Source organism: Scyliorhinus torazame, chromosome 7 (genome assembly GCF_047496885.1).
Source record: "Scyliorhinus torazame isolate Kashiwa2021f chromosome 7, sScyTor2.1, whole genome shotgun sequence".
Classification (NCBI taxonomy): domain Eukaryota; kingdom Metazoa; phylum Chordata; class Chondrichthyes; order Carcharhiniformes; family Scyliorhinidae; genus Scyliorhinus; species Scyliorhinus torazame.
The window spans coordinates 182,232,329-182,248,211 of record NC_092713.1 but is presented as its reverse complement, the minus strand read 5'-3'; the positions used below and the strand labels follow the sequence as shown (position 1 = coordinate 182,248,211).

Here is a 15,883-nt window from a genome sequence, read left to right as displayed (position 1 = left end):
CTGGACAAAAATGGCTATTTGGTAGAAATTTGCATCTTGTTACCCCTGAAGAGACCCTAACAAGTCCCATTGCACCGCAGAGACCAAAGTAAAAGGGAACTAAACAAAGGAAACCTGCATTTCATAAGCCAGGCCAAACCACCGAGAGTCAATTCATCTGCTAGGCCAAAGGACACTGCAATCTCCCTTTAAGACGTTATGGATGAAACATTAACAATCTTAGAGACACAAACATAAGTGTTATGGGCCACGGTTTAGAGAACCCCAATGTTTATCATGGAGTTCACCTGACCCACAACTTTTGCTAGATTGTGGTATGGGGAGCACAAGCCCACACTACAGGTGTGGTGCAGCAGAAATGGAAAAATATTTTTTAAAGCAGAACAATGTTTATTCTATGAACTCAAGTTAACCTTTTTAAAACATACAGTGAACATCTTAGCAATCATTAATTCAAATACAAACCCCAAAGACTGCTACACTAAGTAAACCTTTAAGCTTTGCTTTTTAACATCCATACGACTTAAAAAGAAGAAGCACATCAGGTTACAGTCACAACTGAAAACGTTTATAATTCTGAATTCACCAAATGATCAAGAGATAGTCTTTTGATGGCAGAGAGAACAGTAGTACACCTGCTTGGTCTCGCTTCAGCTCCAACACTGAAAACAAAACTAAAACATACCCTGCAGCCTGCTCAAAAACAAAAGTAAAAAGCTGACAGACAGCCCAGCTCCACCCACTCTCTGACATCACTGCAGTAGTAAACACCCATTTCTTAAAGGTACTCTCACTACAGATATTTATATACACACGCATTTATAAACACCCATTTTGAAAGGTGACACCTCTGCCCAAGAAAAAATAAATAAACCATCAACTTCATGATGGTTTCATTTTTCACCTTATCACCACCCTTTAAGAAATGCACATAGTAAATATGCTTTTTCGTTTGAAAAAAACCCACACGCAAACAGATATAATAATAGTCAATTTTTGTTTTCTTCTTCCTCCAACTGGAATCGTTCTCGATTGACAGTCTCTTTGGACAAGAAGGTCTCTGCACGATCCATCCATTTCTCTATGCCTCGGCATTTCTCTTTAAAGTGAGATACTTTAGTTCAATCTGATCACTGAGTCCCCTGCAATTCTCCAACTCAGGAGCATTGGTTATCACAGCTTTCAGGCACTCAAATGCCTGTTGACACTCCGCTGTCCACTGGAATTTGTTACACTTCTTCAGCAAGTCAAACAGTGGAGCAATGACGCTACAAAACCTTTGTACAAATGTTCGATCAAATCCACTCATGCCAAGAAATCACATTATTTCCCTTTCTCTTCAGGCTATCGGAAACTCCCCAATAACTTTTGATTTCACATCCCGTGGGACCATTCGGCCCTGTCCAATTGTATGGCCAAGGAAAGTGACTTGGGCTTTTCCAAATTCACTTTTGGCGAGGTTGATCGCCAAACCCGCCTCCTGAAGTTGATCGAATAACTCCATCAGATGTTTTCAATGTTCTTTCCATGTCTGGCTGAAAATTACCTGATCGTCGATGTACAATTGGGTAATCCTGAAACAACTTTGTTAGTTAACCGTTGGAATGTGGCTGGGGTGTTTTTCATGCCAAATGGCATAACTTTGTATTGGTATGTACCATCTGGAGTCACAAAAGCTGAAATCCCCTTCGCCCTTTCGGGTAAAGGTACCTGCCAGTAACCTTTAAGTCAAACCAGTTTGGAAATAAAAACTGATTGTCCCACTTTCTTAATGCAATCCTCCAAACGTGGGATAGGATAAGAGTCCGTTCTTGTAAATGCATTAACCTTTCTATAGTCCACACACAACCGTTGGGTACCGTCTGGTTTAGATACCATCACTATGGGTGAGCTCCATTGGCTGCAACCCACTTCATTTATGTATAGCCATTTCAGTACATCCCAATTTATCTCCACAAATATGCCCATGTGATATCAATAACTCTTTCAGGTCAGTTCGTTTTTCCTCTGGAAGGTAACTCAACAATTTATCCCAATTTTTAAGAACATCCTCATTTTCCAATTTAATTTGAGGCATGTCAAATTCACAGTCATCTGGATTTGGTTCGTCACTTTGAGTTAGAATCATTAAAACCTTCTCCTTTTTCTCTCCTTCCCTTTCAAAGTACCTTTTAAGCATATTCACATGACACACTCGGTGAGTCTTCCTTCTATCTGGTGTTTTTACCACGTAATTCACCTCACTTAATTTCCGTTCAATCCGATAAGGTCCACAAAACCTTGCTTTTAAAGGTTCACCTACCACTGGTAACAACACTAAAACTTTATCTTCAAAGGCAAAACTACGAACATTAGATTTCTTGTCCATTACCCGTTTCATCACATTTTGTGCAACTTTCAAATGTTGTCTAGCCAATTCACCTGCTCTATTTAATCGTTCCCTAAAATTTGACACGTAATCCATTAATGCAATTTCCGATTTCTCACTCACCTTTTTTTCCTTAATGAATTTAAGTGGTCCTGTTACCTCATGACTAAACATTAGTTCAAAAGGACTAAATTTGGTTGACTCATTAGGTGCATCCCTAATTACAAACAGTACGAATGGAATTCCTTTATCCCAATCCTCTGGATAATCTTGACAATAAGCCCTCAACTTTGTCTTTAATGTCTGATGCCACCGTTCTAATGCTCCCTGCGATTCTGGATGGTATGCAGTTGATTTAAATTGTTTTATTCCAAAGCTGTCCATAACGTCTTTGAATAACCTAGAGGTAAAATTCGATCCTTGATCCGATTGTATTTCTGTGGGTAGTCCATATCTAGTAAAGAATTTAAGTAACTCCTCCACAATCTTTTTAGCTGTAATATTACGTACTGGAATGGCCTCTGGAAACCTAATAGACACATCCATTGTAGTCAAAAGATATTGATTCACACTTTTCGTTTTAGGAAGCGGTCCACGCAATCAATTAAGACACTTGTAAAAGGTTCCTCAAATGCTGGAATGGGTATTAAGGGCGCTGGTTTTATCACTGTTTGAGGTTTCCCTGTCACTTGACATGTGTGACATTATTGACAAAATGTAACTATATCTTAATGTAGTCCAGGCCAATAAAAATGTTTCTGGATTTTAGCTTGAGTTTTCCTTATTCCCAAATGACCTCCCACTGATACCTCATGTGCAACTCGCAACAACTCCTTTCAATACCCTACCGGCAATACTACTTGATGAACTTCTGCCCACTTTTCATCCGTCTGCATACGTAAAGGTTTCCATTTTCTCATCAAGACATCACTTTTACGGTAATAACACTCTGGTATACATGCAGATTCCTCTTCCGTGTATACTTTCTCATACATCCGTTAATTTCTACATCTTTTTGTTGTAACTCCACCAATTTTCCTGGACTAAAAATATCCGCCTCATCCTCCACCTGTTATTTTCCAACCATCTGATCAAAAATCGTTTCTGATAATTGCACTTCACCTTTATCTTCACTCTCTGATTTCTCCTCTTGTTTTAACCTGTGATTTTGCGACCTTGTTACTACACAATCTGGAAAAATCCCAGGCTATTCGTCCTTCAACACTTCAGTTGCCTGCTTTTCCATTGGCTTATCAACCACAGTAGGCATCACTCCCACCTGCGATCCAGCTATATCATTACCCAAGATAAACTGTATTCCTGGACAGGATAGTTTCTCTATTACTCCTACTACCACTTCACCACTCTTCACTGGACTTTCCAACCTTACCTTATATAATGGAACACTACTCCTCTCACCCTGAATTCCACATATTATCACCTTTTCTGGCAACATTCTTCCCAAACTCCATAACTCCTCATCTCTTACCATTAAAGATTGACTAACTCCCGTATCTCTTCAAATTGTGACTTCTTTACTTGCTCCTCCTGATACACATGAGTAAACTTTACCCACACAAATAAATTATTTAAAGAGATCTGGCACCTTCTTATCAATCACCTCTTGATTTGGCTGTACAATCTTTTGCACCTCCTTCGCTTCATTTGGGCTTTCCTTTCCCACTTTAACAAACCCCACTGTCTTATCCTGTTTTACCACATCAGCCTTCCCAGTGCTTTTCTTAAACCACCAACACTGTGACTTTACATGGCCTAGTTTATTACAGTGAAAACATTTAACATTTTTCATTTCTTTTCCACCCTCCTGGATTTCATTTTTAATCTGAGGTACACTCTCCTTATTAACTCCCATCAGATCACATTTGCCTCCACCACGTGAGTGTTTGAACAAAGGGACCACATTTGCTATCCTCCAGTCCTCTGGCACTATTCCTGTAGCCAATGATGACATAAAAATCAAAGCCAAAGGTCCAGCAATCTCTCCCCTGGCCTCCCAGAGAATCCTAGGATAAATCCCATCAGGCCCCGGGGACTTATCTATTTTCAGCCTGTCCAGAATTGCCAACACCTCTTTTGCCTCTTTCTGGGGTTCTTTCTGGGGAAGGTGGGACCTCTACAGACAGGATGGTCTACATCTGAACCTGAAGGGCACAAATATCCTGGGGGGCAGATTTGTTAGTGCTCTTTGGGGGGGTTTAAACTAATGCAGCAGGGGCATGGGAACCTGGATTGTAGTTTTAGGGTAAGGGAGAATGAGAGTATAGAGGTCAGGAGCACAGATTTGACGTCGCAGGAGGGGGCCAGTGTTCAAGTAGGTGGTTTGAAGTGTGTCTACTTCAATGCCAGGAGTATACAAAATAAGGTAGGGGAACTGGCAGCATGGGTTGGTACCTGGGACTTTGATGTTGTGGCCATTTCGGAGCCATGGATAGAGCAGGGACAGGAATGGATGTTGCAGGTTCCGGGGTTTAGGTGCTTTAGTAAGCTCAGAGAAGGAGGCAAAAGAGGGGGAGGTGTGGCGCTGCTAGTCAAGAGCAGTATTACGGTGGCGGAGAGGATGCTAGATGGGGACTCATCTTCCGAGGTAGTATGGGCTGAGGTTAGAAACAGGAAAGGAGAGGTCACCCTGTTGGGAGTTTTCTATAGGCCTCCAAATAGTTCTAGGGATGTAGAGGAAAGGATGGCGAGGATGATCCTGGATAAGAGCGAAAGTAATAGGGTAGTTATTATGGGCGACTTTAACTAAGGGCAATTATGATGCCATTAGACGTGACTTGGGGGGGATAAGGTGGAGAAGTAGGCTGCCAGTGTTGGGCACACTGGATAAGTGGAGCTTGTTCAAGGATCAGCTACTGCGTGTTCTTGATACGTATGTACCGGTCAGGCAAGGAGGAAGGCGTAGAGCAAGGGAACCATGGTTTATCAAAGAAGTGGAATCTCTTGTTAAGAGGAAGAAGGAGGCCTATGTGAAGATGAGGTGTGAAGTTTCAGTTGGGGCGATGGATAGTTACAAGGTAGTGAGGAAGGATCTAAAGAGAGAGCTAAGACGAGCAAGGAGGGGACATGAGAAGTATTTGGCAGGTAGGATCAAGGAAAACCCAAAAGCTTTCTATAGGTATGTCAGGAATAAGCGAATGACTAGGGAAAGAGTAGGACCAGTCAAGGACAGGGATGGGAAGTTGTGTGTGGAGTCTGAAGAGATAGGCGAGATACTAAATGAATATTTTTCGTCAGTATTCACTCAGGAAAAAGATAATGTTGTGGAGGAGAATGCTGAGACTCAGGCTATTAGAATAGATGGCATTGAGGTACGTAGGGAAGAGGTGTTGGCAATTCTGGACAGGCTGAAAATAGATAAGTCCCCGGGGCCTGATGGGATTTATCCTAGGATTCTCTGGGAGGCCAGGGAAGAGATTGCTGGACCTTTGGCTTTCATTTTTATGTCATCATTGGCTACAGGAATAGTGCCAGAGGACTGGAGGATAGCAAATGTTCAAAAAGGGGAGCAGAGACAACCCCGGCAACTATAGACCGGTGAGCCTCACGTCTGTAGTGGGTAAAGTCTTGGAGGGGATTATAAGAGACAAGATTTATAATCATCTAGATAGGAATAATATGATCAGGGATAGTCAGCATGGCTTTGTGAAGGGTAGGTCATGCCTCACAAACCTTATTGAGTTCTTTGAGAAGGTGACTGAACAGGTAGATGAGGGTAGAGCAGTTGATGTGGTGTATATGGATTTCAGCAAAGCGTTTGATAAGGTTCCCCACGGTAGGCTATTGCAGAAAATACGGAGGCTGGGGATTGAGGGTGATTTAGAGATGTGGATCAGAAATTGGCTAGCTGAAAGAAGACAGAGGGTGGTGGTTGATGGGAAATGTTCAGAATGGAGTACAGTCACAAGTGGAGTACCACAAGGATCTGTTCTGGGGCCGTTGCTGTTTGTCATTTTTATCAATGACCTAGAGGAAGGCGCAGAAGGGTGGGTGAGTAAATTTGCAGACGATACTAAAGTCGGTGGTGTTGTCGATAGTGTGGAAGGATGTAGCAGGTTACAGAGGGATATAGATAAGCTGCAGAGCTGGGCTGAGAGGTGGCAAATGGAGTTTAATGTAGAGAAGTGTGAGGTGATTCACTTTGGAAGGAATAACAGGAATGCGGAATATTTGGCTAATGGTAAAGTTCTTGAAAGTGTGGATGAGCAGAGGGATCTAGGTGTCCATGTACATAGATCCCTGAAAGTTGCCACCCAGGTTGATAGGGTTGTGAAGAAGGCCTATGGAGTGATGGCCTTTATTGGTAGAGGGATTGAGTTCCGGAGTCGGGAGGTCATGTTGCAGCTGTACAGAACTCTGGTGCGGCCGCATTTGGAGTATTGCGTACAGTTCTGGTCACCGCATTATAGGAAGGACGTGGAGGCTTTGGAGCGGGTGCAGAGGAGATTTACCAGGATGTTGCCTGGTATGGAGGGAAAATCTTATGAGGAAAGGCTGATGGACTTGAGGTTGTTTTCATTGGAGAGAAGAAGGTTAAGAGGAGACTTAATAGAGGCATACAAAATGATCAGGGGGTTGGATAGGGTGGACAGTGAGAGCCTTCTCCCGCGGATGGATATGGCTGGCACGAGGGGACATAGCTTTAAACTGAGGGGTAATAGATATAGGACAGAGGTCAGAGGTAGGTTCTTTACGCAAAGAGTAGTGAGGCCGTGGAATGCCCTACCTGCTACAGTAGTGAACTCGCCAACATTGAGAGCATTTAAAAGTTCATTGGATAAACATATGGATGATAATGGCATAGTGTAGGTTAGATGGCTTTTGTTTCGGTGCAACATCGTGGGCCGAAGGGCCTGTACTGCGCTGTATTGTTCTATGTTCTATGTTCTATAGTGATAGGGGATTCAATTGTAAGGGGAATAGGCAGGCGTTTCTGTGGACGGAAACGAGAATCCAGGTTGGTATGTTGCCTCCCTGGTGCAAGGGTCAAGGATGTCTCGGAGCGGCTGCAGGGCATTCTGGAGGGGGAGGGTGAACAGCCAGCTGTCGTGGTGCATATAGGCACCAACGATATAGGTAAAAAACGGGATGAGGTCCTACAAGCTGAATTTAGGGAGTTAGGAGTTAAACTAAAAAGTAGGACCTCAAAGGTAGTAATCTCAGGATTGCTACCAGTGCCACGTGATAGTCAGAGTAGGAATGACAGGATAGCTAGGATGAATACGTGGCTTGAGAGATGGTGCAAGAGGGAGGGTTTCAAATTCCTGGGACATTGGGACCGGTTCTGGGGGAGGTGGGACCTGTACAAATCGGACGGTCTGCATCTGGGTGGGACCGGAACCAATGTTCTCGGGGGTGTGTTTGCTAGTGCAGTTGGGGAGGGTTTAAACTAATGTGGCAGGGGGATGGGAACCGATGTAGGAAGTCAGTGGGGACAGAAACAAAAGGCAGGAAGGGAGAGTGTGTAAAGCATGACCAGAGAAAGCAGGGCAGAGAGCAAGGAAGGTCTACATTAAACTGCATTTATTTCAATGCAAGGGGCCTGACGGGCAAAGCGGATGAACTCAGGGCATGGACGGGCACATGGGACTGGGATATTATAGCTATGACTGAAACATGGCTAAGGGAGGGGCAGGACTGGCAGCTCAATGTTCCGGGGTACAGATGCTATAGAAAGGATAGAACAGGAGGTAAGAGAGGAGGGGGAGTGGCGTTTTTGATTAGGGAGAACATCACGGCAGTACTTAGAGGGGATATATCCGAGGGTTTGCCCACTGAGTCTCTATGGGTGGAACTGAAAAATAAGAAGGGAGAGATCACCTTGGTAGGACTGTACTACAAGCCCCCAAATAGTCAGCGGGAAATTGAGGAGCAAATATGTAAGGAGATTACAGATAGCTGCAAGAATAATAGGGTGGTAGTAGTAGGGGACTTTAACTTTCCCAACATTGACTGGGACAGCCATAGCATTAGGGGCTTGGATGGAGGGAAATTTGTTGAGTGTATTCAGGAGGAATTTCTCATTCAGTATGTGTATGGACCGACTAGAGAGGGGGAAAAACTTGACCTCGTCTTGGGAAATAAGGAAGGGCAAGTGACAGAAGTGCTAGTGAGAGATCACTTTGGGACAAGTGACCATAACTCCATTAGTTTTAAGATAGCTATGGAGAATGATAGGTCTGGCCCAAGAGTTAAAATTCTTAATTGGGGCAAGGCCAATTTTGATGGTATCAGACAGGAACTTGCAGAGGTAGATTGGGGGAGACTGTTGGCAGGCAAAGGGACGGCTGGTAAATGGGAGGCTTTTAAAAATGTGTTAAATAGGGTGCAGGGTAAGCACATTCCCTTTAGAGTGAAGGGTAAGGCTGGTAGAAGTAGGGAACCCTGGATGACTCGAGATATTGAGACTCTGGTCAAAAAGAAGAAGGAGGAATATGACGTACATAAGCAACTGGGATCAAGTGGATCCCTTGAAGAGTATAGAGATTGTCGAAATAGAGTTAAGAGGGAAATCAGGAGGGCAAAAAGGGGACATGAAATTGCTTTGGCAAATAATGCAAGGGAGAATCCAAAGAGATTCTACAAATACATAAAGGGGAAAAGAGTAACTAGGGACAGAGTAGGGCCTCTTAAGGATCAACAAGGGCATCTATGTGCAGAGCCACAAGAGTTGGGTGAGATCCTGAATGAATATTTCTCATCGGTATTCACGGTGGAGAAAGGCATGGATGTTAGGAAACTAAGGGAAATAAATAGTGATGTCTTGAGAAGTGTGCATATTACAGAGGAGGAGGTGCTGGAAGTCTTAAAGCGCATCAAGGTAGATAAATCCCCGGGACCTGATGAAATGTATCCCAGGGTGTTGTGGGAGGCTAGGGAGGAAATTGCGGGTCCCCTAACAGAGATATTTGAATCATCGGCAGCCACAGGTGAGGTGCCTGAAGATTGGAGAGTGGCGAATGTTGTGCCCTTGTTTAAGAAGGGCAGCAGGGAAAAGCCTGGGAACTACAGACCGGTGAGCCTAACGTCTGTAGTAGGTAAGTTGCTAGAAGGTATTCTGAGAGACAGGATCTACAAGCATTTAGAGAGGCAAGGACTGATTCGGGGCAGTCAGCATGGCTTTGTGCGTGGAAAATCATGTCTCACAAATTTGATTGAGTTTTTTGAGGGGGTGACCAAGAAGGTAGATGAGGGCAGTGCAGTAGACGTTGTCTACATGGACTTTAGCAAAGCCTTTGACAAGGTACCGCAGGTAGGTTGTTGCAGAAGGTTAAAGCTCACGGGATCCAGGGTGAGGTTGCCAATTGGATTCAAAATTGGCTGGACGACAGAAGGTAGTAGAGGGTTGTTTTTCAAACTGGAGGCCTGTGACCAGTGGTGTGCCTCAGGGATCGGTGCTGGGTCCACTGTTATTTGTGATTTATATTAATGATTTGGATGAGAATTTAGGAGGCATGGTTAGTAAGTTTGCAGATGACACCAAGATTGGTGGCACAGTGGATAGTGAAGAAGGTTATCTAGGATTGCAACGTGATCTTGATCAATTAGGCCAGTGGGCCGACGAATGGCAGATGGAGTTTAATTTAGATAAATGTGATGTGATGCATTTTGGCAGATCGAATCAGGCCAGGACCTACTCAGTTAATGGTATAGCGTTGGGGAGAGTTATAGAACAAAGAGATCTAGGAGTACAGGTTCATAGCTCCTTGAAGGTGGAGTCGCAGGTGGACAGGGTGGTGAAGAAGGCATTCGGCATGCTTGGTTTCATTGGTCAGAACATTGAATACAGGAGTTGGGACGGCTTGTTGAAGTTGTACAAGACATTGGTACGGCCACACTTGGAATACTGTGTGCAGTTCTGGTCACCCTATTATAGGAAGGATATTATTAAACTGGAAAGAGTGCAGAAAAGATTTACTAGGATGTTGCCGGGACTTGATAGTTTGAGTTATAAGGAGAGGCTGGATAGACTGGGACTTTTTTCCTTGGAGCGTAGGAGGCTTAGGGGTGATCTTATAGAGGTCTATAAAATAATGAGGGGCATAGATAAGGTAGATAGTCAACATCTTTTCCCAAAGGTAGGGGAGTCTAAAACTAGAGGGCATAGGTTTAAGGTGAGAGGAGAGAGATTCAGAAGGGCCCAGAGGGGCAATTTCTTCACTCAGAGGGTAGTGAGTGTCTGAAATGGGCTGCCAGAGGTAGTAGTAGAGGTGGGTACAATTGTGTCTTTTAAAAAACATTTAGATAGTTACATGGGTAAGATGGGTATAGAGGGTTATGGGCCAAGTGCGGGCAACTGGGACTAGCTTAATGGTAAAAACTGGGCGGCATGGACTGGTTGGGCCGAAGGGCCTGTTTCCATGCTGTAAACTTCTATGATTCTATGATTCTAATCAGACGGGCATCGCGCCGCCCCAAAGGTGCGGAATGCTCCGCATCTTTGGGGGCAGAGCCCCAACATTGAGGGGCTAGGCCGACGCCGGAGGAATTTCCACCCCGCCAGCTGGCGGAAACGGTCTTTGGTGCCCCGATCGCGGGCCAGGCCACCGTGGGGGCACCCCCCGGGGCCAGATCGCCCCGCGCCCCCCCCAGGACCCCAGAGCCCGCCCACGCCGCCTTGTCCCGCCGGTAAGGTAGGTGATTTCATTTACGCCGGCGGGACAGGCAATTTATCGGCGGGACTTTGGCCCATCCGGACTGGAGAATCGAGCGGGGGGGCCCGCCAACCGGCGCGGCGCGATTCCCGCCCCTGCCGAATCTCTGGTGCCGGAGACTTCGGCAACCAGCGGGGGCGGGATTCACGCCAGCCCCCGGTGATTCTCCGACCCGGCGGGGGATTGGAGAATGTCACCCATGGACTTTGATTCTAGATTCTGGACATGCAAGAAACAGGTTTAACTCCCCGACAAAATGGAAAAAATGCCAAGTGATCAGGAGATAATAAACAACATAAATCTTTCTCTATCCCTCTTTTACTATGTGAGTGAAAAGGAGGCATCCTCCCACATTTCATTGTTTGCAAATAAACAAGCCCCATCTCGAGTTTGCTGAGGGGTTATTAATAGAAATTGAATCACAACAATACTGAGGGGTTCGTAAATACACCATTGTTTGTAAAGGTGGAAACAAATCAAAATACACCTTTCTGTTTGACAGGTGGAGAGAGAGAAATCAGGTCTGTTTAAATTAACACCCCTCCTGTCCCCAACAACACCTACACCGAACCAAAGCTTAAGACTTTGCTATTACCATTGCTATTCCCCTTGTCTTGTGTTCCGTGGGATCTTGGTCATTTGATCTTTTCTGTCTCTCAGTTCTTCAATTTCACTCAATTTGCCCTTCCCTCTTTTACAACAGCATAAACCCGTCATATTTCTACCTCTCCAAGTTCTGAACAAGTCATATGGACTTGAAACCTTAACTTTGTTTCTCTCTCCGAAGATACTACCAAACTTGCTGAGTTTTTCTAGCATTTCCTGTTTTATTATATATCGATAAAGCTTTATCTTTGATATTGAGAAAACCAATTATTGAGCCAATTATATAATTCCGCTTCCTCTAGTATTTGAAGTTAATAGGCTGCACATGTTCCCTTGTTTAGTTTGACAATCAAATCTAATTTACAAAGAAACAAACTAATAGCAAAGTTGGCGAGAAAAGCTGATAGCAGAGAGAAAGTCCTGAAGAAAGCTCTACCCCATTTGTCATCATCAGCAACTTTAGTGTTTGTTAAAGCAGGCCCTAGCAATATTACTAAGTATTTGCTGTAAATATACAGGACATTCGGCCAGTGTTTATGTTCCACCCCTCCCAACCCTCTTAATCTAGTCCTCTTAACATATCCTGCTATTCCTTTCTCCCACATGTGCTTATCTTGCTTCCCCTTGACTGGATCTACGCTATTCACCTTAATACCTTTGGTAGCTAGTTCCAAGAAGCAATTCAGCCAGGTTTGGAGGATAATTCCATCCAGCAGAGCTTCTTGCTTCGTGCTCTTTTTATTTTCTCTCGCTACCAATTTGCTTCTCTTATCTCCCCTGCAAAAAGTGTTGACTCCTAGCCAGCCTCTTTCACAGATGCCCTCCATCCATCTTCCTGTTCTGTATGAATCACTTTCTCACTGGACAAGCCTCAACCCAATAAGAGAACCTCACCATGGCACTTTTAAATCATCATCTCAAAATGGTCTGATCACAGTGCACAGCAACAAGTCCAAACCATCAGTGTTGCACTGCTCAGTGCTCATATCGATAATACTGCCGCACCTATATACAAAAAGCATGTACAATAATTACAAAGCTCTTTAAGAAGTTTTGTTTAATCCCAAACAATATTAATGCACCTTACCTGTAGGAATTTGGTGACATCAGGAATCACCTCCCTGAAGGCAAGCTTGTCTTTCCGAACTTCAAACCAGCCCATTTTCGTAATCTTAGCTACAACTTGGACCAATGCCTGGATCACGAAGGGTTCTCGCTTCGGACAAGATGCCAAATAATTCAAGATATAGTTCCCTGTAAAAATAATTTAAAGTTGTTAAAAGGCAAATCAAAACTGCAGAAGAATGCAGAAGAGTAGCCTTCCTCTTTCAAGCCACAAATTGTCAAGTCAACCTTAACCATTCCAAATAATCATCTACTAAGGGCAGCACGGTCGCACAATGGTTAGCACTGTTGCTTCACAGCACAGGGACCCGAGTTTGATTCCCGGCTTGGGTCACTGTCTGTGTGGAGTCTGCACGTTCTCCCTGTGTCTGCGTGGGTTTCCACCGGGTGCTCCGCTATCCTCCCACAAGTCCTGAAAGATGTGCTTGTTAGGTGAATTGAACATTCTGAATTCTCCCTCAGTGTACCCGAACAGGAGTGTGGCGACTTGGGGATTTTCATAGTAACCTCCATGAAATGTTAATGTAAGATACTTGTGACACGAATAAAGGTTATTATCATTATTAAGGAACAATTGCTGACCAAGGGCATGACAGCAATATGTTGTCCATAACATGGGCATCGCAGTACAGGTAGCCCTTGAGCCTATGACACAATTGGTTCCTGAAAACCAAGCCTTAAATCGAAACATCGGAACTCAGAACCGGTTTTCCCATAAGAACAATGTTATAGACGGGGGATTGGATCCTGAACCAAGGCCTGATACCCTGGACGGGATTCTCCGACCCCGGGCCGGGTTGGAAAATCGCCGAGGGGGGGGGGGGGGGGGGGGGGGGGCGCGATTGATGCGACGCCACACCGATGCCGGTTCGTCAATTCTCCGGTGACCGGAGAATCGGCGCCATTGGCGCCCGCGCGCCACCGGCGATTCTCCGCGCGCGTCGAAACTGTTCGAGTTTCAACTGCTGTTTGTGGGAGAGATTTTCAAACCTCTACCACCTTTTGAGTGAAGAAGTGCTTCCTCAACAGTCTAGCCCTAATTTTTAGACGATGCCCCCTAGTTGTAGAATCTCCAATCAGTGGAATTAGTTTCTTTATCTCCCCTGTCTTTCCCTGTAAATATCTTAAATACTTTGATCAGATCACCCCTTAACCATCTAAATTCTAGTGAATACAGGCCTTAATTGTATGATCTCTCCTCGTAACTTGACTGGGGCTGGTTTAGCACAGGGCTAAAGAGCTGGCTTTTAAAGCAGACCAAGGCAGGCCAGCAGCACGGTTCAATTCCCATACCAGCCTCCCGAAAAGGCGCCGGAATGTGGCAACTAGGGGCTTTTCACAGTAACTTCATTTGAAGCCTACTTGTGACAATAAGCGATTTTCATTTATTTTCAACTCCCGTAGTCTAGGTATCATTTTAGTAAACCTACTTTGCACTCCATCCAAAGCCAAAATTTTGGGCGGAATTCTCCCCCCTCCACGCCGGGTGGGAGAATTGCCGGGGCGCCAACGTGGCCTGCCACGCCACCCCGACACCCGCACACGATTCCCTCCCCCCCCCCCCCCCCAAACCGGCGCGGCGAGAATCACGGCTGGCCGCTCGCCGTTTGCAACGGGCGAGCGGCGATTCTCCGGCCCGGATGGGCCGAGCGGCCTGCCCAACACGACGGGTTCCCGCCAGTGCCGTCCACACCTGGTTGGTGCCAGTGGGAACAGCGCGGGAACACTGGGTGGGGAGGCCTGTGGGAGGGAGAGGGGGGTTTCTGCACCGGGGGGGTCTGGCCCGTGACCGGTGCCCACCGATCTGTCGGCCAGCCTCTCTGAAGGAGGACCTCCTTTCCTCCCCCGCCCCGCAAGATCCATCGACATCTTAATGCGGGGCGGCCTCGGGAAGGACGGCAACCGCGCATGCGCGGGTGTCGTCATTTACGCGGCACCAGCCATGTCATTTACGTGGCGCCAAGGCTCGACGCGTGTAAATGACGCGACGCCGCTCCTAACCCCCCGGGGGCTTGAGAATAGGGGGCTGGGAGCGGGCTCCGACACCGGAGTGAAACACTCCGGTTTTCACTCCGGCGTCGGCACTTAGACTCCCGATGGAAGAATTGCGCCCATTAAGTCCCCAAACCAGCCAGAGGCTCTAGATGGAGTGGGAGACCTCCAACCGAGCAGTATCCGCCTCTGGCCTTTCAACGAAGCAAAGTGATAACACCCACCTCTACCCCACAGTGAACTGCCAGAGAGTCCGAAACCCCATATATGGCTATCAGCGGGCATGGGTTGTAATTCTAATCAGAGAATAATAGACATAGTGTTTAAAAATGAAGCTCAGAGCTAGGGAGTCTGGGCAGAACCAAAGTATATGCATATGATCTGCAGGGGCAAGTCAATGTTAAGTAATGGGTTAAGAGACATTGCAATTAGTTGTCTCATTTATGTTAAGTATCCATAAATTGACACTGATAAGTAAAGGGGTTTCAGGTGGCCTCTGTCAGGTGATGTATAGTTAAGAGTTTTGTGCAAATGCTGTTGGAATGAAATAAATGTGTTTGTGAAAAAGGAACAGAACTTTAGATTCTTCATATCACAACAACTAAAACGTCTAACAATTGGTAGCAGAGGATGGTTGCTGTGTAAATGTGAAGGGTTGAAAGATACAACTTTTCCAGATCAAACCAAGGAGTGAGTGAGAAAAGAAAAAAAAAAGGGATATATGGTGAACCGAGGATAAAGATTGCTGGATATGACTATCGTCCCTTATTTTCTGAAAGGGAATCGTACGAACAATGGAGAAGTGCAGTAGTTATGTGGACTAAGGTAACTGCTTTGGGGAAGAGAAAACAAGGCATGGCATTGGCTCTTTCTCTACCATATGGCAGTAAAATCCGAAACAAAGTGCTTTCTGAGCTGGAATTGGAAGAGTTAGACTCAGAAGAAGATCTGGAGACTTTATTACATTATATGGATAAGATTTATAAGAAAGATGACTTGTTAAGTGCGTATGAAGCATGGTCGGATTTTGATAAGTTCTGGAAAATGGAGGATATCTCCAAGGAAGACTATATAATGGAATTTGGCAGACTATATAAAAGGCTGCAGAAACACAACCTGG

General features: G+C 45.2%; 1 protein-coding gene across 1 annotated transcript in view; it reads right to left on the bottom strand.

Moving 5' to 3' along the window:
- LOC140427374 (ran-binding protein 17-like) overlaps positions 1 to 15,883 on the bottom strand; it is a 1,937,807-nt gene that overhangs the window by 1,767,268 nt on the left and 154,656 nt on the right. The window contains exon 4 of the mRNA XM_072512921.1: positions 12,734 to 12,900. Within this exon, the coding sequence (XP_072369022.1) occupies positions 12,734 to 12,900 (167 nt within the window). The remainder of the gene's footprint in view (positions 1 to 12,733; positions 12,901 to 15,883) is intronic.